This window comes from Acyrthosiphon pisum, chromosome X, assembly GCF_005508785.2.
Source record: "Acyrthosiphon pisum isolate AL4f chromosome X, pea_aphid_22Mar2018_4r6ur, whole genome shotgun sequence".
Lineage (NCBI taxonomy): Eukaryota > Metazoa > Arthropoda > Insecta > Hemiptera > Aphididae > Acyrthosiphon > Acyrthosiphon pisum.
This window is the reverse complement of record NC_042493.1, coordinates 8113457-8138880: the sequence shown is the minus strand read 5'-3', so window position 1 is coordinate 8138880 and position 25424 is coordinate 8113457. Positions and strand designations below refer to the sequence as shown.

The following is a 25424-nucleotide window of genomic DNA, read 5'->3' as shown; positions in this document are numbered from 1 at the left end:
GTGGGCACCACTTTGCGACTTGCGGTCTAGAGCTATAAGGGTCAATATAGTGATGTGTTAAATTTGAATTCAATGTTATAAAATCATTGTATACTAAAAACGATACTGATCAAAGACTGTTTAGTCTGTCAGCTTATATTACTACGTATATATGAGTTTACAGGTTTACTGCTATTCATTAAATAGTTATTATTTTAATATTTCCTATTCCATTTAATATTATAATAGCTGTTCCTAACTTTTAAGTCTATTCTAACGTACCGTAAAGTGTATATTAGTGTGAATAGGTCTGTGGTAAGCTTAAATAATTCAAATTAATTATATACAGAAAATGATAATTATTAAGTAATAGTGGAATGTTTGAAGTTGATTCAATTAATAGTTTTTAAATAATAATATGAATAAAATAACCAAAACTTCTTTTTTATTTTATTTAGTAGGTACCGATTAATTGTAAGTATACATTTTTATATCCGATGTCATCGACATTTAAACTATCGCTTATAAAAAATGTACACAAATTTACACAATTTTTATTTTAATTTCTAGTTAAAAACTTACAATAGGTTTCTTATATTGATTTTTAAAACTTTCAGTGTCCAAATTAAATAATTGATGCATTTTCAAATTTTAATTACAAAAGTTTATGAATTATTGCAATTAAGTTGAAACGTTTATAATTAAAATAAATTGTGCCTATGAAGTATTTTTGATATTTTTAATTGCTGAAAGAAAAATTTGCTAGAAATACCTTATTTTACATTATCAAGCTTTTTTATTCACAAATAAAACGTTATCATACATAAGTAAAATAAAAAGTAAAAAAGTAAAAAATTAAATATCTATAAGTTGCTCAAAGAAAACAATCACCAAAATGACTAATAAAAATATTTGTAGTAAAATTGGAGAAAATGCACCACTTTTTTGAGTACTGCATAGTAGTGATCATCAATTTCACTTTCATGTCTAGTATTGGTATGTCGGTAGGTATTATAGCAACTTAATAATTTTATTTAAAAAGGGTAATCATATAATAATAAGGAGTTGAAAACTAAGTGATACAATTTTAACTCATTTAATTAATTTAATTATTATAATTAATATCAAATTAAAGTTTGAATTTCTTAATTTTTATTCTATATCAATCTTTTGAAGACCACAATACCACATAATTGTGTATCTAATATCTATAGGTCAACGAATTCGAATTTGTTCTTTTACAATTATTGAATTATATGAATTGGTAGGTATTGACTGTCTAATTAATACGAATAAATTTGAACATACAAAAGTAAACAATGTAAAAATATACATACACATTGGGCATTTGTAACTTTTACCATTCGTTATGACTTATGAATACCATAACTATTTTTTACTTATCGTTATTTTAATACTTAATTACAATTAAATTAACCTGAATTCAGTACAAAATACAAAATATTTTATGTTATTTGTAAGTTAGTATGATCATGAGTTATGACAGGATAAAAACCAAAATGATAAATATTATTTTAATAGAAAAGTTATAACAAAAACCAATTGTTGATAAACATTTATTTAATTATACTCGTATAGTCATATCTGTATAGTATAATTTATTATAATGTATAATATATTATGAACTTCGATGCAAATTAATTTCTTATTATAAAGCTAAACTTAATCTATAATATGAACTAAAATCATAATAGTCTGATTGATGATTCAAACGAAATATGAACTTGAATAATTTTCGTTTTTACATTTTGTATTTTGAATGAGGTCTGCCAGCGAATAGCGATTTGTGTTAGAATGCTTAAGTACAAAGTACCTAAACACTATTATGTTTCTTTTAAAAAATATCGAACATAATTTGGCATGTATCAAATAGTTTAATAATTTAAAATGTATTGAACTTATAATGCAGTATACTTAATATTTATCTATGTATAAACTTATAGATAACTGATTTTAATCGAATAATTACATAATACTTTATATACAATTATTTATTAAATACTATTTAATATTATAGAATTTACTACATAAAAATTGACAATAAATGAATACAACTTTATTAATTAATTGTCAATTTCTAATATTTTCACAGTAATTATAAAAGTAAATAGATTGAACAACAATTAATAATTAATTTGATTAAAAATTAAAAAATATTATTTAATATTAAAATACCTATGTTTATTGTCGTAGGTACACGAGTTGTGTGTTGTGAGGTAGGACATAACTCGATATAATCATAGTAGTACCTCTATAATATTACTTAAAAGTTAAAAAACCAAAAATAAAATTATAATAATATAAAAAACTATTACTAACTATACCTATTCGTTATTTTAAAAGTATATAAGCATATTTTTAGATTTAAGATATAATTAGATAGATCTGTATAATGTAGGTACCTGCTTAGAACAATGTAGGTATACATTAGGTAGATACCAATAACCTACTTGGTATGAAACATTAGTTATTTTTACTTACAATTTAATTATATACGCTGGGAAAATGATTAAGTTATAATATTGTTCTGCTACTTATTATCGTGATTATAAAAATAGGTATACAATATTCTGTTATTTGTACTTAAAATAATACAAAAAAAAATATAGAACAGTGAACAGTGTTAAATCACTTAAATGTAATATGTACGTAAATAGTTATATACTTAATATTCTGAAGAAAATAACTACTTATATACGGTACCTATATAATATAGGTAATCGAAATTCTACAGACGATTATTATCGTCTTAAGTCTAAATATTATTACTCAAACGGAAATATTGTATGTAGTAATAATATAATCATAATATAATATATTTATAATGCCGCGTGTTATTGTCATAATTGCATAAAATAAACGCTACAAATAAATTAATTTCAATTGAGCTCCAAGTGCGTATTGTATGCATATACCTACTATGTGTATTATAGTGTGTATCATACGCGTACATCAAATGGCTAATTATAATAATAATAATAATTATAATTATATTATTAAATTATAATAACATTCTATAGTGGCACAAGACCGTTTCTGGCTGTCGGATTTCTGGTCATGTATATGTCCATGTCGTGATCGGTCCAATTGTCCGACGTGTCTCCGCCGCAGTAATTGTTGAGCGTGTGATGGGAACCGGTGTGGCTGTATCTGCTGGGCGGTCGGTTTTGCGTTCCCTCTCTGGTCCTGGAACGTTGCCTGGGCTTGTTGCGGGACGTGTTCGTGCGGCCACTGCCCGGATAACTGATGTGCGACATCCTCTCGGAGACGGCCAACGACTGTCGCGACTGCCTCAGTTCTACCGAACAGATTGATTCGCATATTGATATAATTATTATTTACTATTTTTTTTTTTTTTTTAATTATTATTGTTATGAGGTTATCGGCTCGGCCGTCGACTTACCGGGTCTGGAGTTGACCAGATCGGACGCGTATGCGTTGTTTCCGCCCAAATACCTCATCGAGTTGTTCGAGAAACTGTTCTGTGACTGGCCGTCGGCGACCGAACGCATTTTCGGCGGTTTCGCACTGAAGTTTGAAATGTTCGAGTGTAGATCTTCGTTCAGTCCTAAAAGCAAATGAATACATTAGTTCGATATTATTATAAATGCACCTAGTGATTGTCAGTATAAAATTTACGAAAAATATTATACATTTTTCTGAAATATTCAAATCCATTGGGACATTGTGTAATAATAAGCAAAAGGAAATATTTATAACTTTAGTATAGTATCTATCGAAATGTCTATCGAAGTACGTGTTTAGATGAGATTTTTAAATTATTACATTTTCTCAAAAATTAAATTTAAAGTAAATTTAAAAATAAATATTCAAAGTATTAAATTGTTTATAGTTGTTTATTTTTTTTAAATATTGTTGAAAAATAAACTAACTGGAAAAATAACACTTCACATAGTATTTTTTTGAAATTGGTACGTAGAAATGTATAGTTTTCGAAATCTGATAGCACATCATTACACCATCCTCTTATATGCAAATATGAGAAGATACTTAAACGTATAAACTTATGATAATTAAGTTAAGTTAACGTTAAAATGTAAAGATATAACTTATATAAGTTAATACTAAGTAGTTACTAATATAGAATACTACTAAATTATACTCTATAAGCTTAAAGTTAATATGAAGTAGGCATTATATCACTTAACTCAATTAAAAAAGTGGATTACCACCTGGACCACATACAGTGATTGTAAAACTATTCAATTTTTTTTAAATTTATAACCAAATATTTTGTTAAAAATGCTAAAAAACAATTCTTATTCTTATGGCACACTAGTGGACAACTTGTAGCATTTTTTGGAAACTATACGTTATATAGTATCAACCATATTATTAAACCAATAAATATTTATTAAAGACAGGACTGTAATTTAACATATTTTATAAACTATCCGAAAAAGGCGATGTTAATACAACGGACAACTAGATGTTGAACTTGTAAAATTATTGAATCGGTTGGATAGTTAATTAACTGGTTAAGAGCGGAAAAAAATGTACTTTTCATCTATAGGTAGTTGAGGCCCCTCTTTGCATTAAACACTGTTATAACATTCTCACCTTGTCTGGTATCGGCCACTCGATACATGCGGGATGGGTTAAGACTCCGATTGCTGTACACCGAACCCTGATCCCAATCCTTGTGGCTGTTGAACGCATTTAGGGCTGCCAGCGAGGACATCTGGGCTGCGTTTGGTCCGGCGTAGCAGCTGGCCGGCAAGGTGCCGACCGGGATGCCCGATTTGTTTGGATGGCAGGACGCCACCGAGTTGTGCAACGTTTGCAGCTTTTTGGCGCGACGTTTGCTCGCCGCAATGAACACGACGACGGCGATCAACACCGTGCCGCATATGGCTGCACTCGCCGCAATCGTTATCCTGTCCATGTTGCTCGTCATCGTGACCGCTGTCCGTATTTCCCGGCACTGGCTGTACGGCACCGTGTCCGGCGTGATGGTTATTTCCTCCAGAGATATGACGCACACGATGATGCATTCCTGCGTTAATCGAAATAGTTATAAATCACAGTAGGTATAACGCGCGGGTGCGGCTTATATTATAGTATAACCCTAAAGTAAATAGTGATTTTCGTCCTGCGTTGTACAAGCTATTTCGGCCACTAAATAAGATACCTACTTCATTTTTATAGTGACCTATAATAGTCTGAGGGCCTGTTACCGAAATAAATTATTTCGGTTTTTATAACGATTTTGATTTGGAAAAAATATCTTATGACGAAAGGTTTAAGGTACTCATATTATTAAACAATATACTTCCAAATAAATTTATATTTTGTAGGGGTTTTCTTGTTTGTATTTTGAATATTGGTTTCAATTTTTCCCATATCATTTTTACGCATTTTAACTATTTAAACTATTTAGAATACACATGCATACGTGTTATCTTTAAAAATAAGTGATTTATATTTATTTAAACCATGCATGAGTGACCACTAGTTTGATAATCTCTAGCATAATCAATATAATACCTATGATAAGCCCAATAAATCAATATGTGATCGTTATTTTAAATTAAAACCAAAAATATAATGCGTATTATTATGCCGGGTATTATATATATATTTATTTATTTATTGTGTAGATATCTTCACAATTTACTACAAACTATCAAGCATACATTCGGTCTTATATTTATTTCAATTTACCTGGTATGGTACGTTTTTAATTTTAAACTCTCGTTCACTAGTTTCGAGAGGTGGCCCCTGTTTGAAAGTGCGGTCACCAAAAAGCCTATATACAACTCGGAATCCTAAGATATTTGCCGTTTCGGAATCCCATTGAATTATAACGGAATTATCTTGTCTGTGAACACTCCTTATGATGACTTCTTGAACTTGTTTTTTAGGGTAAGTACCTAATATTAGCGGTGGTTTCTGGGACGTCTGTACTGACTGTGGTCGTGTTATAACTAAATTGGGTTTACGACTTGTGCTCATTGGTTTAGACTGAAAAAAAATCAATTTTTTAATATGAACTATACCTACTCCATCCGTAATGTTACTGGTTATTAAATTTACTAACATTTGTAGTGTTTTGTACAAAATACTTTGTTGTTGTTTCAATTGCAACCGTCGTGCTCTCCGTAGTCGATGGAATAGTTCTTGTAGTTTCCATAATTCCAAGTAATTCAGATGTATTAGTGTTTTTCACGACTTCTACTTCTGCTATCGGAGGATTCTTTTTAAATTTATTTTTTGAAGTTGGATATATCTCTGGTGAAACAATTGTAGGACTAGCATATCCAACACCGGTTCCAATCGGATGTTGGGAATCCACATCATCTTCCTCTATAATAGATTCTAACATCACCGACGCATCAGAAGAACTTTGGTCATTATCGCATACCATTTCTGTAATTCAAAATATTAATTGTAAAAAAAGTAAAATAATGACGTATAATAAACCTATAATTATATTACCTGAAGGATCAATTTTATAAAAATGTTTATTTTTAAGAAATGATGGACTAGCACAAAACTGAGGATTTCTTTCTCTGCTGGTCACTTGTAAATCGCCGTTTTTGATCCATTCTATTACCCATCGGATCCGGCAATCGCATTGTAAGTATCGTCCTCCTAAGCTTAGCCCACGCAATGTAGTATTCAGATGGGTAAATGCTTTTTTAGGAATAGTTTCGATAGGATTTCCGTCTAACGCTAGTAAGGTTAAAGATGGATTTGCCAAAAACGCGTCATTTGGTATTTCTTTAATGAGGTTAAAACCAAGATCTAATACTCTAAGTTCTGGTAGTTTACTTATAGCTATAGTTGGATAATCAGTGAGCAAATTATTGAGCAAACTTAGTGAACTTAGTGTATTTTTGACACCATCAAACGTAAATTCTCCCAAAGACTGAATTACGTTCCTTTCCAAGTTGAGAGCTGTCAAAGCTCCTAATCCTTGAAAAATATGTCCAGAAGTTCCCGGTAACTCACTTAAAATATTTTGAGCTAAATCTAAAAATGCCAAATTTTTTAAATTTCTTATACACTCTGGTAAATATTTTTGATTTGTTCCTTTTAGATTTAAATTCTTCAAACTATTTTCGAGACCTCTAAATGCATTTTTAGACAACGTGAGGTTGTTATCTGCTAATTTTATTGTTTGTAAATTTTTTAATGAAGCAAACACATCATCTGGAACTCTTGAAATTCGATTTCTTGAAAGGTCTAATAATGTTAAGTTAATAAGTCCTTCTAAATTAGGTATTTCGTCTATTTTATTGTCTTGTAGACTTAAGTGTCTTAAATGTAGCTCTAGTCCTTTAAATGCTGTTGGTGATATTGTTTGTATTTGGCAGCCCGATAACTGTAAATTGTGAATTTTCAGATTGGCAAAACTAGAATCTTCAATAGTCTTAACTGAGCTATTATTTATATAAAGTAAGTCCAGAGTCCCCTGTGAATATTTATCGAGTGTTTGCATTAACACTTCATAATTCACAAGATCACACTGTACGGATAATTCTTGTGCCATATTTGTAGAACATATACATGACGACTGCAGTTCTGCAGATGATTGATCTGTTTGCCATGGACATTGAGCCTTTGATTCACTTATGCAAAGACATACCATAAGGCATAGTAGCCCAAAATAATCTCTGTAAAAATAAAAATAAAATAATAAAAATTTGCTGTTAATAAATATATAAAATAATACAATGAAACATTTAAATGAAACATTTAAATCCAGTAGTTTTATTGAATTTATTCTCTGTTTTGGTGTCTACAAAAGCCAATAAGCAATAATTTTCTAAACCAATTTATATAATATGCTTATATAGGTACATGGTGGTATATGTAAATAATAATTTTAATCATCCATCAAAGAACCATCTACATGTAAACACATTCAATAATTTTTAAAATGTATAAACAAATATGGTATACAAAAACTTCAAAAATCTTATTTTAAAATTCTGACAGAATAATACATTTTATTAGGAACACTATTACCGAAAATTTCATTTTTAAAGTTTATTCAATTACCTACTTCCTACCGTGCTGTCCCCTATAGAAATCGAGTAAATTATTGAGAATTAATTTTTTTAAATCGTTGCTATTAATATAATAAAATATAATATGACCATGCAAAATGTTCGGAATCATGAAAAACAGCAAACGTTTTTTAGCTCGGAAATGAACATTTATTTTCTTGACAGTAAGAAGAAAAATATTTAAGAAAAATAGGTCGGAGGAAGGAAACTACAGTTGATAATTATTTATTTCCATTGAAAAAATATAAACGCTTTACCACTAATATTTAGTTTAACAAAATTTTAATATATTAATATTGGTACAAAAATTTAAAATGCAAACAAGTTAGGAAAAACATACTTTGAGCGTTTCAAATTTCTCTAAAAAAACGTAATGATAAAAAAATATTGTAATATTAGGTCATATATTATTTATTGAAAAAGTAATTATTAATTAAAATAACTAAATAAAGCATAAGTAGTAATTAATTAGTAATAACTAATAACTAATAAGTAACTTGGTAAAAAGTATAAAAATAAATATAACTACTGATATTTCAATATTTATTTTGTACATGGAATATTATGCGAACATACACGACAATATTGGCAAATATAACATAAGGATTATAAACTTTGTATAGAAACCTAAAAATAGAACTAACGCCCATACATAAAAATAGGTGTAAGTATTTAATATTCATTTTGAATTTTTAACTTTTAAAAATTAATTATTTATTACACTACTATTGTCATTGTTTCAATAACAAATCGTTTTTTTCTAAACGTCTATTACGCCTGAGAATTTATTTATACGTTTGATTTATTATTATGGGTATAGGTACCTACTATATTATGTGTGTTCTATATTATTTTGCATAGTTTTTAGCTCGATGTAGTTGCTTAAATAATTTTATTATACTGTTGTTCTGTGTGTCGTTGAGAAATATCATACATTATTGTTAAACACTATGAAATAGGTAGGTACGTTATGTAAACGAACGTAGTGCGAATTGTAACTTTTGTAAGTACTTTTGTAAGAAAAATAAATTTCCTTTTCCACCGGAATGCGAGTAAGATTCATTTTTGTACAAACGAAAATGAAGATCGCAATATTATATTTAACAATATTTCGGTCATTAAGCAATTATTTATTCGGTATCTTCCTACTGTGAAATCAAATCAAATTGGCAGTTATTTGATATCGTAATAATTATGTATTATTATATTATTCTTGATCATTTATTACTTTCACGATAGGTACCTAAAAAAATAAATCGTATTTAAAGAACTGTGCGGTCGAATTTTTCAGTTTATGGTATAGTTTTACGGTGTCTAATTGAGTATTCTGTATTAGTTATTTCCAATAATTTCCACACTGCGAAGATGTACTAGGTACCTACACGCAGTATACCTAATTTAATTATTGTTTGAGCGTGAAGGAGTATAATATACAATACCTAATACAATACCAGATAATGTCTTGGTATACATATTATATCCTAACCTATATTATAAGATGGGTTAGGTGTACCTACTAACTATACCTATGTTATCAAATATTTTTCGAAATATAGAACACGTGATGAGTGAAAAAGTATCCGATTATGTTACGCGGGTAAGAAAGATCAACTAAATATTTAGAGCTTCAATCAAACAGGTGCGATCAAAAAACAATTAGAAAAACGTATTAAACTATATTTAAAACCGTATACCGAATACGAGACGTACACGTTCGATATAATGAGCCAGTGACGAAATAATATATCAATTGTATTTTGTTGATTATCAGGAGTTGATAATATATTCATTAAATGTATACCTATTATACTATAGGTAATAGGTTACAGCTTACAATAAAGTCAGCGTTGTTTTCTTGCACTACTAATATTCTATTTTCATCTTTCGTTATACCTAATAGCCATCTGGCACGTTAACAATATTGTGTTTACTGTAATAGTTTTTCTTTCGACCATACGCTTGTCGCTTACCAACTGGTCATCGAAAACCCAATGCTCTATTGATTAATATAAGTAAATCAACAAAGTCTATTGACTAATTTAATACTTAATAACAAAATATATTAGTTTAGATACTTTAGAACTATCGAGTCTTATCAGTATACAGGTTAGGTTATTATTATGATTTAGGTATGAGCTTTTAACAAAATATACGATTCGACAAAGCAGAATAAGAATAACCTAACGCATTTAAAGTTAATAGATGTACTTACAGACGATTGGAGTAACCGATACACATTAAGTTTAGGCCTTTAAGGCTTATAATACAAGTTAATTATAGACTAAAATTTGACTATAATAGGTATAAGAAAAATATAAGTCAAGCTAATCGTAACACAGACGCGTAGTGCATACCAGAGCAATAATATGCCAATTTATTTACATAGGTAATATTAAGTTTGTTAGTATTATTCCTATAATTTTCTATAAACCAGTAATCAAAGTACCTACGATAGTTCGATGTACCTGTTATGGTAATTCTCTTAAACTAAAATTGAAAAAAATGTTTACTCTTATATTGTTTTATTTAAAGCATTTGAGTTATTTTTTCTATTGACATAAACTACATATCGTTTTAATAGTTCTGAATAAGATTTAAAGAACCACAATTTATAAAAAGTTTGAGGATTATGTCTTCAAAAAATGTGTTTCAAGAAAAGACGATGATATGTGTTTACCGTATTGTGGCGTGTTGAAGTATAAATGATGCAACGCAAATAGATAAATACTAAATAATATTATAGGTACCTATTATCATCACGCGAGTTCAAAACAATCAATATAACATTACCTAGGTAATAGGTATATTATAATATGCGGAATGCAAAATATAATTTTTCAATTAAAAATGATGTCGGTACCTACTATTAGTACTTACGGAAAAAAATATGCATAATATCTTAAGTTATCTAAATCACTTAAATGCACATTGTACAGCTATGATTATACATTTTATAATAAACGTGAATGTTAACGCCTATTCCGGCTATCCGTATATTATATACAACAATGTGTACCTACCTATTATACCACTTAAGCATTACCTACTGTAAAATTGTATTACTATTATAATTAGGCAACAGATTTATTTAACGCACTACGCACATTAAATACAAAATTATGTTCCTAAAATCATTTAAAATAAGTCAAGATAGGTATATACGTATTACTGCATAAAGGTACTAATATATTATGAAATTATTTTGTAATATTACGCTTTGAATTGATTGAACTATAATATTATATTTATATAAAAGGTGAACAAATGGAAGCAAAATATTATTATATTAAAACGCTGGTTTAATAATAGTTTAGATCTTTGAAAATGTAGGTTTTGGGGTTTCTGCTGTTCTAGCTAGTGACAGGGTGTTAAGTACTCATTACAATCTACTCAGGTACTTAGTAATTTACAGTAATATTATTTTGTCTTTTAAACTTTAATAATTAGTTATATTATAATAGGTACATTAAGGTGACTTTATAGACTTATAATAGTCGATAGACGAAGACGTAGTTGCAACTACATATATAATACATGTATTATACATGTATAATTGCCGCAACAGCTATTGTATATAGCTTTACACATAAACGTAGGTATACATGATGATAATATTACAACGTAGATACAATATATTATAAGCGTGTGTGTGGTGTGTACATAGTTAGCGTGCAATTTATAACGGGGAAACGACGTTTTCATAATAATATTATACCTACCTACCTACCTATATATGCGTTCCGGTCAAAGGATGAACGACGATATAGTACCGGTGAGCGTGTATTTTATATGGACGCCTCTTCTCACCACGACTCGTACAAGGTATAGGAGGTACGCGTTACATTATTATTTTTATTATTATTGTTATTAACACACACCGTTCGTCTTGCGATCGTTTTTGTTTTAATTACCCGTCTCGAGATCACGGTCGTCAAAACCAGTAAACCGGATGACCCGAAAACGGTGTGGTCAAACTATACGGTATATATATATAGGTAGGTATGACGTATTATATTATTGTACTCGTCACTCATGTGTATTATGATAGCGCTGTGCACGCCGACCGTGCCGACGTACATTGTGCGAAGAAGAATAAGGAACGGGTGCATTGTAGTTTTTTTGTTTTTCGTTCTACGAGATTATAAAATTGTACACACATCGCACATAGACGCAGTGGCGGATTCAGGGATTTTTGGGGAAGCATGAGGGGGGGGGGAAACATTGTTTATCAATATCACATATTCACATTAACAAGTCTTAGTAGCCAGTATCTATCTACTGAGAATATAAAACTAAATAAATTCATAAACCGTATATATTCCTTTTAAATAGCTTAAAAAGAGTATAAATATTTTGAAAATTAAATTTTATAAGTGTATAGAAAATTAAAATACATATTATGATGGTGGAAATTCAAGTCTCTTGAACATTGTATTACCGTGTGTATAGTGTATAGGTATTTAAACTGTCGCTGTTCCTCCCAATAAATTGTATTCAATTATCGCCTATGAATATAGTGTCTATATACCCGCGGTCATAATTTAAAATATATAAATTAAAACTTATAAACAGTATACGCGCGATGTTCAATAACAATAAACTGGTAGTGTTTACTTGGTCACTGTTTTTAAAATCCCATTTATAAGAACCAATCACCCACTGGCAACTTTGACTAAAATGTTTTAATACCTATATTGTACGTGTTTTTGAGCTAATTTCCTATTTAAATTATACTGTAAAAGTGGAGGTAAAGCAGTAAGTGCATGGCTGGACTACAATGTAGTATGTACTGTAGTCACCTGTTGCCAATAAAGCAAAAACCCTTGTACATTATTTATTCCTGTCAGTCGCTCATGAAGACTGCAGTTGTCATATAAAAGTTAAAAGAGGAGTATTTAAATCTTATAATCTTCTGACAAGATTATTGGGCTTTAGTTAGGTACATAAATAATTTCATTTTTAAAACAGCAGATTCATTAAACATTTGTCTATGTTTAAAACAGAGATTTTCGATATTTGTTTTTCCAACTGGACTATCAGCGATGGTAAAAATGGTATTGTATATTTTTTTATGACATTCTGTGTGGCATAAAAAAAAAGTGCCTACAAGTACGAATGATCCATATAAACCATTAATTTATACGGGATATACAATTTTCCGATAATACTCACATACTACATTGTAATGTTAATTTACTTGTCACACATACTAACAAGTCACCAAAATACCATCATATTAATATTAGCCTATATATTGTTCTCCTACTGTAACCTTCTTAACGCGTTAAACCGATAAATGCGTGTAGCTTAGTACTGCAAAAATCGTGTTTTGACATGTCATTTTTGGACATTGGCTGTATCGTTGCATAGGTACTGTTAGGTATATATATATTTTTTTTAGATTTCTTTGCACACAGACAATAGTCATATGACAGTGTACATTTAAAAATATCGACAGGTTATTAAAATGACCTATTTTGTTGACACTTATTTCGGACGATACCCCCCCCCCCCCCAAACATAAATAACATAATATATCAAATATTAAACACGCAACTCCCATGCATAATTATAGTTTACTATTTAGCCCACTGTACCTATACTGTATACACCAAAGCTAATATTAACTAGGTATATTAACAACTGTATTATCAAATGAGTGCGATATTAATTTGTTATTTACACCGTAATGTGTATATTATAATAATATACATTCATAGTGAGTAATGTGATATTTAATTTATTACTTCATTATATTTACTGACGGGAAGTAAAAAATAGAAGTACTTCTTCCTGCAACGGTATAATTTTATCGTACCTACTATTGTAATTGTTGTTAAAATCTAATAATATTCACATTAATAAGTGGGTTAATCGTGGTAGTGCAGTAAACGTTATAATGTAGGTAATGCATGCATGTGTGCAGGCGGAAATATAATATAATATAATACCTGCAGTGTCTACCGGCATTTTAAAGGCCAGAGCTGTAAATAATAAATCCAGACACAAATACACAATTGAACGGACAAATTGGGCAACGGTAAACGAGTATGACTCCCACAACGCGATGTCACTGTGCAAATGTGTGCAATGTGCATACACATACCTACCTATATACCTAATATATTATTATTATTATCCCGCAATAGTCGAACCACTGCACGAGCGTACAGACTTACAATACACGCCACACAAATAAATAATAAAAAATATGATAGGTAGAGGTACTCGTCGTGAATATAATATATTATAGCTTTACTCCATCAACGGGTTCGGTCCATCCACTTCGCCCGTCGGTCAGCTCCGCATTATAATAATATTATATCGTTCCCTGTTCTGCATCACTAGTCAACATAGAGACGAGCGCATGCTACATTATAATATCTTTGTGATCTTACGAACAATGTCAAATAGTATGTGAGACTTATAAGCCTTAATTGTCATTTAATATATGCGCACATCTGCTGTTAAGTATAGCTCAACGTCTGTGAATTTTTTTAATGGGGTAATAGGAGACAGATGCATAGGGAGACACATTTGTTGTGGGTGAAAAGTTAAAATAATATTTTCAAATACAACTTATCATTATTATTATTTTTCAACAATGTGGAGAGTTTATTACATTTTATAAATAATTATCGAATATATTTTTGACTTCCATGCATGTTATAAGCCATGCATTACAGGTAATACCTAAATAAATAGATTTTTTGTAACAGTGTCTTTAGCTTTTATTGTTGCTTTAATGTCTTGAAATTATATATTATATTATTATATATTTATATATGACCCAGGTTGGGACAATTTTCCAAAAATAAAATCTCAAAAAACGTTCAATAATCTATTTCAAACTGTATCACTTGTATATATGTATTTTAAAATTTGTTCACTCCCTAGGGCCTAAAGCTTTGAACTCTTAAGTTAACTAAAGCAGTAGACAACATATTGTTTTCTATTTGCGCTTTGTTCCCGAATAAGGATTAATTTAATTTCGTATTTATTGTTGGTATTTTTAATAGATACCTAGCGTATGTGATATATGATATCCATGTCTTATGAATCAAAGAGTCGTCATCGGAGTAAAAAAAAAGTCGATGGTATCTTATTATTAAAAGGTAAATAGCTCATACTTAATTATTTTTATTACATAATATTATTTTTATCGCAATTCATCGAGAGTTTTATTTTTTTTGTTAATAATATAGTATTTGTCTTCGTCTCGAAAATGACAGCTAATGACCCACTCTCACCTGCATTCGTCCGATGTTATGGTTCAATCAACATCACTTACAAACCATAATACAATATCCTGTTGATCACCACTTCCCGCCTTATATTATGTCTTACGGACTGGCCAATGGCGTAATTAGTAATTACCCCAATACAATATTATATTTCCGGGGTTGCTAAACGATGTTAGTTTTCCCTCTTTTGCGAGAAAAAAATATTACCTACCGTTCCACAGATGCTACTCTCAATGTGATTCGGTAAAGATGTGCAAGATGAACATATTTTTTGTTGTTGATTTTGGTCTTAGTTATATAATAGTATGTATGTGCAATAAATCTATCTGTTGTATAAACATTATTAATTTATTGAAAGTAAACACTTGTCTGGTTTTTGACAAACAAAATATATAGAAATATTATTATAGTACATACTCGTATGTACAATGACGGTTATGAACTTATGAGATAACAATTAATAGGATAATAGGACACTATAAACAAAAAAGTATAATAATGAACAAATTAAAAAAATTAAATCGAGAACTCCGAATGAAAATCAATTAAGTTGTAAAATACTGTAAAATTTAGAAAATGTAACCTATTAAGTATAGGTACTATTCGCCTTCCGCAGTTATTAATTATACCTGGGTTTATGGTTGTTAGGTTGTCCATCTCAAGGCCCAACAGTTTTAGTCAAATATAATTGGCACTATGGACAGTCTTACTGAGTACATCTGTAAGGTCCCATCTATTAAAGTAACAATATACCTATTACGTCATATTATAGTTGACAACAAGTGACTTTTCCGTTCTGTGCTATATAATATTATATATTATTGGTTTTATACTTGTATACATTTATAGAATTTTAAGTTCACCGATGATGAATAGGTATCATATGCGTAAATCCATTACAATTTCAAGGTGGCTAACATTTTTACATCAATGGGTCATCATCGGGCTTTGATCCCACACAACTAAAAAAAAATTATGTTTGAGGGGAGGAGTGAGTTCACATAAATCCCCCCTAAGCCCTTCTGATTTCTACCAATGTAGCTATTGTATTCTGATAAAATTAAAAATATTATTATAGGAAACTTTGAAAATTATTTTTCGCACATGACTATTAGATATTATATATTATATAATATGTATAATATATATTATATAGATACCCTAAGTTTATGTTTGTATTTTATAGGTATTAGGTACATAGTGATATGAAATCCTAACTATACCTACACACGGTGTGGTCTAGTGGTATATTCCTACTATATGGCTGAACAACGACGCACTGCAAATTAATTCATTGTAAGAATGTTAAATAGTAAATTTTAATCTCCTAAATTTGTCTCGTGAATCTGATTCAAGCCTTTAAAGTACCTCAGCCTTTAACCCGATCCACTGCTCCTTATTACGTCCCACATGTCATTACTAATTATTTAGAAAACGAGCACCTAAGAAGCCGAAAGACGAATGCCAAGGTGAACCCAAATTTTTAAATCTAAATTTTTATTTTTTCTTCATATTTATGACTATTCAAATACTATTAAGTTAATCAATATTTATATTTTACCAATGCTAAATTTACCACGTGTGTTTTAAACTTACTTTTTTTTAAATTTAATTAATTACAAATTGTGCATATTAGGTACTCATGTCAAAAAGAGCCTAACCCGTTAAAATAATAATAACATAATAAAATATACAATAATAATTAGACAAATGATTTTTCGTATTAATTTATCGAATTGAACGACTCAACGACGGATATCGGAACGATAAAAGCACACACACACAAACACACACACACTTACATGTGATATGCGTGAATATAAAAACATACCGTGTATGTCTTATGACATGGACAGGTATAGCTGGGCGAGTCAATGACCTAAAACTCCGTGGAATGACGGAGTAATAACGGTACTCGCTTGCCCAGTGTGCTCACGAGAAATGAAACATTCTAATGCCCTACCGTTTTTATTATTATTATTATTATTATTATTATTATTATTATTATTCTTTAACACTAATGATTTATCCACGCATTTCATTAAAGCGTTTACAGATACACTCTCAATGCTCATATACCTAACTTTACTATTACGCAATATAATGTAGCCCGAGAATAACACTTCCTCTGCGACACATCCGACCGGATATTTTATTCATTTATTTTCATTATAACAGCATCGAATGATTACAAATATGATAATAGTTTAATACAGGTACTTTATATTGTGTTTACCCGTGTGGAATTATTGATTTGCGCACAGTGACGACACATTTAAAAACGATTCAATCATTCAGCCATTTTTAATAGGACATTTTCGAAATTTAATCATTTAAAAATGAAATCTAAACATGTAATTTTTTGACACACAAAACTTATGAAAATTTCCAGAATTGTAAAATATACCCATAATGGAATGTAATACGCTGAATGTTCTATATATATGATATTATATTATCATAATATGTTTTGATATTTTAGAAAATTTTTTAATTTTTCGAACAATCGGAAGTCTCCCATACTAACATCACTATATTGTGTGGTAAAACGCACGTAATACCTGGTGTACCAGGTAGTGATTGTAAAATGCAGTGATTACTGATTGTTTCAGTTGAACTATACGACTGTATTAAAATGTATTTGAAAGATTCGATTAATTTTTAATGACATTTCGTATCGTGATGTAACGCCCGTTTAAACGAATTTTGGTTGCAAACCGTGTAATATACTAACATAATATATATGTATATGGAGTTGAAAGGAAAATTAATTTGATCTGTTATTCAACACTCAAAATAATATATAAACGGTAGGTGTTTATATACCACGGTATGCGTGTAATCTACTATAATCTTAATAATAGACTCGAGCCGGTTACCGAATATATTTTCTTCAAAGACGCATAAACGAGAACTATGTCACTGTCTGTACAGATTGCGTGGGTTGTGTACAACGAACAATCTTTTTCTTTTTTTCTTCTTTGTCAAAGCGATAAAAACAAGAAGTGAATAGGTACCTATATAATAAAACATCATAGTATACCCATGTATACAGTTTGTCATAGCCAATCTGTGTCGTTATTGTATAACTAATTGATAACAGGGAAAAATAAACCTCACTCGTATTGTATATTATATTATTATGTGTGTTTTTATATGAAACACGTCGCAGTGAAAAAAAATTGGTGGATTAAAGAAATCGCACTAATAATACGTACGAGAACATAAGGCGTGCTATAGATTGGATATAATTTCACTTTTTTTAGTTAACGCACGCTAACCTAAACCTACATAATCATGTTAGGTCTAGATTTTATTTTTAAAATATGTCCACCAGTGCGATTGAGACCTAGCTTGTACAGAATGAGGGAAATATCTGGAAGTTTATATAATGTCATCCTTCAACGAAGGTAAGAAATATAAATTATTAAAGTAGGCAAGTAGAATATTTTCGTTGAATAACAATGAAAGACTTAAATAGTTTGATTTTTCTCGTCGGAATCGATTTAAGATCAAGGCCCAAGAATTATCACTAATTGGTGTATTGAGTTACAAATGTAACAATTAAAAAAGAAAAAAGAAGAAAATTAAAAAAAATATATATATTAATATTACATAACAAAACATGATAAATGGTGCTTATGAAATTACCTACATCAAGTTAGTCGTAAACCATAATACAGTTACCGATGTTTGTTTTACTGTATTTTACAAATTTTAAATTCTTAGCATTTTAGCTTTAGGGTTATTAGGAAGTCTTAATTTCATGAATTAGTTATTAATTTTATATTAATTTAAAATTATTGTAATATTTATAATATTATACGAATACTTTGCGTAGTTTATTTGTTAAATCATTCAAAATTTAAATAAAATATTATACCCAAAAATACAATTCCAAATGTTTTTTCATTAAAAAAATATTTACGATCTGTATAAAAAAAATACAAATGTCTAAAACTCTAAAAAAAACGGTAACGATAACTTTAAATTATTTTGATTTTTTTAATCATAGAGTATTCTGATTACAGTCTGTATTATTTTACGAATTGTATACTACATTATAAACAAACATAAACACACCTATTATATATTATAGCTTATGGGTATAGGTACGTTTTTTTCAGAACAGATGTATCATACAGCTTGTAGCCCCACGAGTTTATCTACCCAAAATGATCACTAAACAATTAAAATTACTTTAATAAACGTTACACGGTAAATAAGATGATAACAATTAATGTATTCGAACAATCGTCGGTAGTGCAAAAATATTGTACACATACTACCAACCAATTAAATTCGCTACAATTACACATAATTTGTATATATAGGTTCAGATTTTTACCGTGGGAATTAAATCTAATGAGTATAGTAGGTATAATGGAACAATATTATAACTAGGTACCCGCTGATAAGGATCGTTCAATTAAATATTTTTCACAACTATAATTAAACAGAAAATATTTCTATTATTTCAACGCAAATAGTTTACTACACAGGTACATCGCGTATAAAACACAACGCTCGTAATAAATTCAAAACCTCTATCTAGTGTGTTGTAGGTTTATGTATTTTCAGAATTTTGGACAATAAGTACAAATATGTACGTGAGCAAATTAAAAATTCATGCAAAACAAAATATACATACGTAATATACGATGATACGTTCTACTATGTATAGAGTTTAACTAAGTTTACGCGTGACCCAGTAGTAGTAAACAATAATGATTTTCGTGTATCGATGAATTCGTGATGCCAAACACAATCATTAACAACAAATAAAAATATTATGTTATTATATGACAAACTACGGTGACTTACCTGCGCTTATACGAGCTTTCATTATTTATGCGGAATGCGTATTTTCGTAACAACGAAAATTTAAGTAATAATATTATATTATAAATTTATAACCGAACGGCCGCCGTCGTTCCAAAGACCATTATGATACGAAACTCACGAAAACGTATCACACACCCACGGAATAAAATAAAAAAATATATATTTACGTACCAGATCAAAATATTATAATACATAGGTATATTATACATTCATACACATAATACAGGTATGCGTATAATATTGGGCATAATGGCACGGATTTTAGTCGCTACACATTACGACTGACGACACTCCCCGACGGATTATCCGAAAACCTGTATTTTTGCGTCAGTAACGGAATAACTTTAGGTATGTGTTTATAAACGACTAGTCATCTCCACAAGATATGTGTAATATTATGCAAAAACCGACACGTGCACAAAACTGCCTGAGGTCCACATTGCCGCGGTGTTGGTAAAATTGTGCACGTCACAATATGTAGATTTGTAATTTTTCAATGTCAGATTTGTTTGTGTTGTTGTAAAAAGTTTTCGGTCCTATAGGACAATATACAATACGATATACCAGAGGTATTCAAACTTTTTCATCCCAAGGCTCCTTTGAGTCTTCATAAAATGTTGCCGGCTCCCAAATTAAAAATGACTGATAATTTAACTCACGACTAATACTGCCAAACACGACATACGCATTGATGATTTAACGATGGCAGTTGATGGTATCGCTGTCGCTATTGCGACTTACGCGATCAATTAAAGCTATACTTAGCGAATGATTATAGTAGAGTGTAGACTGTAGACAATCCAACGTTTCCCAACCGGTGTGCCTCAATGATAATAAAAAACGTTTTTCGTAAAAATATTTTAAAGTATTTATTGGTTTTCAATTATATGACGTGGCTCCCTTCGATAACTCTCGCGACGTCCCTGGGAGCCGCGACGCACAGTTTGAATACCTCTGCGATATACAATTCTTTCGTTCAACAAAATATGCCAAAGATGTGACCATATTATGGCTATGCACCACCATTTTTTACCTATAATTATTAATCTATTCAAATTATGAATTATGTAATGCTCAAGTATACCTAGGTATTTATATTATAAGGGCCACATTTCGGAACACTTGTATTCTTCAATTACGGAGTATCCTGTGGTAATACAAACTTAGATATTTACATTTTTATACAAGAACCTACTGTTTTTTATGGAAATTGTTACGCAGATGAATTTTTTTTTAATGTCGATTTATTAAAATTTAAGTTTTGAGAACTTAGCTAATATTTTTTAATATCTTGGAAATTACTCGTTCGAATATTGAATTAGACGCATATACATTTAAATAAAAAAATCATTTACTTGACAATTTGCAAGAGAAAACGGTGGTTCTCATGAGAAAAAAAATAATTTCGTATCGCCACATCCTTATCCATTAAAACCCCAAAATTTGAATTTGAATAAATTTTTAATAAAAGGAAAATATGGGAGTGACATTCTTAGTGGATTACTCTGTAAAGTAACTACTATGACAATGTACGTAGCAGAGACAAATTCAAAATTTTAACAACCTGGTGTTAATATTTTTTTACCACCTTGGTCATTATAAATATAAGATGTCGATAGATGGAAATTAGTTTTATGCATTTTATGTAATAATTAAATAGAAACCTAATTTGACTAAGAAAACGAAGCAGTTAGGTATTTACTGAATTTCAATAAGCGGTATCTTAACCCTATAACATGCACAATATAGTTATAAACACTTATAGAAGGTATAGAAATATAACTAATTATAAATAAATGAACTGTTAAATAAACAAGGAGTAGAAAAAAAAATAGATAATGATTCGAAAATTAACTCTGTTCTTAGTAATACTATTATTTAATAATTCCAAACGGGAATAAGCCCAGAACAAATAAATGTCGACGGGCAGATCGCCACCCCTATTCACACTATAATTACTATAAATAATAATATACCATACAGCTAAGACGGTATTATTATATTAATAAACAATTGGACAATGTCATCGGATTCGGTCTGTCGAATCGTCGGGATAATTTTGCTCGTTTTTTAAGTGGCACATAATCGTAAAACCGCCTCGGTTCACTTGGAATTTAAAATAGGGTTTGTTTGTATATAAATACGTGCGTTGTAAATACATATTTGTTTACTACGTTGCCGAAGAATTAATAATTCGATTGTATAAAAAACAAAATAAAAAATGAAATCGATTTGGTGCATCCATTTAAATTCGCTGCACCTATAATAATATTATACAGCCATATAATAGGTGTAAGTACAACATCTACCTCCGAAAACTGTGTGGTTTGAACAAATCAAACAGCAATTTAAACCTCTCGGATAATGGCGAATAAAACGAATTTCACTGCGCGGTCGCCGGAACGACCGAGTGCTGAATCTCAATCTCGCGATAGCCGGGCATTATACGCATATATCGTTATTACCTATATTATAAAAACATTGCACACAAATGGATAATAATATAATAATAGACATTATAATGTGTGGGTACACGCGGTATCTTGGTCGGATGAAATACGCTGCAGCAACGTATATAACAATTTTATATAATATATTGTATGATGTTATTATGTGTGTTAGAGTGTAAGTTGGACACGACCAAAAAGACCGCCGAACTTGTAAGACGAGAGAAAACTAAAAGAGCCAATAGCCATATATACCTATACCTATATATCATTATATTATATTATATTTTTATTATACACCTGTACACATTTATTATACATAGTACAAAGATCCGATTAACACGTATAAACTATAAAAATAATACTATAAAGGCAGTTTCCGTCTTTCCGATTTCAAAGACGGCCGGTTAAATTATATAAATATATATTATATAGGTTCCAGGTGGCGGCCGCGGCACATTAAAATGTGAGTAAGTACCTATACCTACATTGTATATAGGTATGCAGCTATAACTGCAGACATTTTACGACTGTGTGCGAAGACTGACATGACGGCACGATAAAATTATTATTGAATGTGATTTATACGCTGTGGGCACTCGCTATAATATACAATGTAATGGTGCCATAGGCGCGACTTAAACCAATTGTGTTTGTAACCATAGTGTTTATTATTACATTCCGAGTGGAGCGACGGATGAATGTTGATTTTACAGAGATTTGATTTTGTGCCTGTCATCGCCTTTGGGAGCAATACAAATGCTTCAATCTTCAACTTAAATATATTTTCTGTGATTGGAAAGCGAATCTAGTTGTTACTTTTGTTGAAGGGGTTAGAAGTAGAAATTCACAGAGCTTTTCTAAATGACTGTGAAAAATCAAAAGAAAATGAGCAAAGATATTTTTACGCTGCAGTACCAGATTTTTACATAATTGATTTTGCTATAATTAAAAAACGAATACCTAACTATAGATAGAACTATAGAACTAAATTTTCACAACATTTTTAAATTAGCATATTTTTCTATACACGGAATAATCTTAAAAATATTTCGACTCTTTTTGATCTATGTATTTATAGACTTAGAGATTTACTATTTTATTAACTATTTATATCAACAACAAAAAAAAATGACGGACGGTAAAAAATATTGTAAATTAAATACAAGGTTCCTTGTCAAACATGAGGTGTTTGCACGGGAATTTATAAAAAAATTTGCGTACAACTACATTATATTTTTATGAGCGTTTGAAGTTTTACTTAGGTATCAAAAAAATTCATAAAAATCGTGTGATTTTGCAAATTATAATACTGTAAATTCGTAAAATGTTTTATATTAATACAATAATACCTAAGGTTTGATAATGTATAATTTTTAATTTTTAACATATTTAGACTAATTTTAAATATCTTTTTATTGGCATTTTAAATTGTTGATAAAAATATTTAGGCCCTGTCGAAAAACTGAAACATGTACCTAATACTAGATGGAAAATTAGGAGTTCTTAGAGAAATTCAAAATATTAAATATACATATGCATAATGTAGTTATTTATGAACCCACAAAAATCTGTAAAATATATTGTAGCAGTTTTTTTTATAGTGAATTGGTTCAACTGTTGACGAAATTGTATATTTAAACCAAGAATAGTGGATTTTAGTAATTTTTTTGTAATTTGAAAATATTTACGATATTGTACACACAAAATATACATAGAAATATAGGCCGAGTGCTGACAGACTGTCTCCGGTCAGAATAGTTTTTCTTATGCAATGATTTATAATTGAATTCAAATTTAACACATCCTTTACAGTGACCTACTCAATGACGAGGTCACTCGACACCTATACAACTGTAGGTTAACCTTCAGCGGAGCGGTTACCTACTCGCCCACTTATTTTCCTTACTTAGGTTTTTGTCTGTTTGAAAATTTCCCCTAGATCATGTACTCTCTACTATATTATATTTTAATCAACACATTTTAATTGTATTTCAATTAAAATGCTATATCTTTTGATGTATAATGTATATAGTATATACAATATATTGTCATTCTTTAATGAATTGAAAGCATCAGATCTTTCAATACCTAAAGAATAGACAAATTTGAAGAGCAGTATTGCAGTATATAAAGGTAAGTATTTGTTCGTTCTTAGGCAATTATTTGCCAAATCGAAGAAAACATATTTTTCGTGACTTTTATTATCAAATAAATATTTCGGGGGTGCTACGAAAGTATTTTGGAGGGATTAGCTCCATAGGCGCACATAGGGGGGTGCTTGGGGCCTTCAGATTAGTGTCTGTAGAAAAACACATCATATTATTCACCAAATCTGTATTTGTTCACCAAATATATATGTGTTAACAATGATTCACCTTCAACAATTCTTATTTCACGATTATTCATAGCTTCAATCACTTCAATAAGATTTTTTGGAAGTGAAGGTATTTTATTTTCTACGTTCTCGATGTATACATGGTTTGATATTGTCAACATGGTCATTTTCAATGATATTTTCAATTTGAGGATTTTTTAGTACTTCATGATTTATAATTTTTGAAGGACTTTCTGTGACATCCGTAAGTTTTGGTTTGAAAACAGTTTTTTTTCAATACATTTATTGGCTGTTTTTCATGGTTTTGATGGGCAATATAATATTTTAAAATGTCCGTTAAAGATTCGTTTATGTATATTTTTGCATTACACTTTTTACCCAACACATTTCCACTTATACGTACATAAATACTTCACAAAGTTAGTTTTAAAAAAATGTTCATATTGAAAAATAACTAAGTTATTTTCTCCTTCACCAGCTACGATTTCAAATTCATTATTGCGAAGTATATAAC

General features: G+C 29.7%; 1 protein-coding gene across 3 annotated transcripts in view; it reads right to left on the bottom strand.

The window, feature by feature from the left end:
* Nucleotides 1–1854: 1854 nt before the first annotated feature.
* The window catches only part of LOC100165587 (leucine-rich repeat and fibronectin type III domain-containing protein 1-like protein), a 50422-nt gene continuing 26852 nt past the window's right edge, over nt 1855–25424 (bottom strand). For 2 of the 3 annotated variants that reach the window (XM_001952011.5, XM_016806347.2), the window contains exons 3-8: nt 6460–7640; nt 6062–6390; nt 5686–5985; nt 4582–5017; nt 3404–3568; nt 1855–3298 (exon numbers count right to left, since the gene is read on the bottom strand). In XM_001952011.5, the coding sequence (XP_001952046.2) occupies nt 3015–3298; nt 3404–3568; nt 4582–5017; nt 5686–5985; nt 6062–6390; nt 6460–7640 (2695 nt within the window). In that variant the 3' untranslated portion in view covers nt 1855–3014. Of the gene's footprint in view, nt 3299–3403; nt 3569–4581; nt 5018–5685; nt 5986–6061; nt 6391–6459; nt 7641–20104; nt 21157–25424 lie in introns of those variants that run through there. The other variant, XM_029485906.1, reaches the window with a different exon arrangement.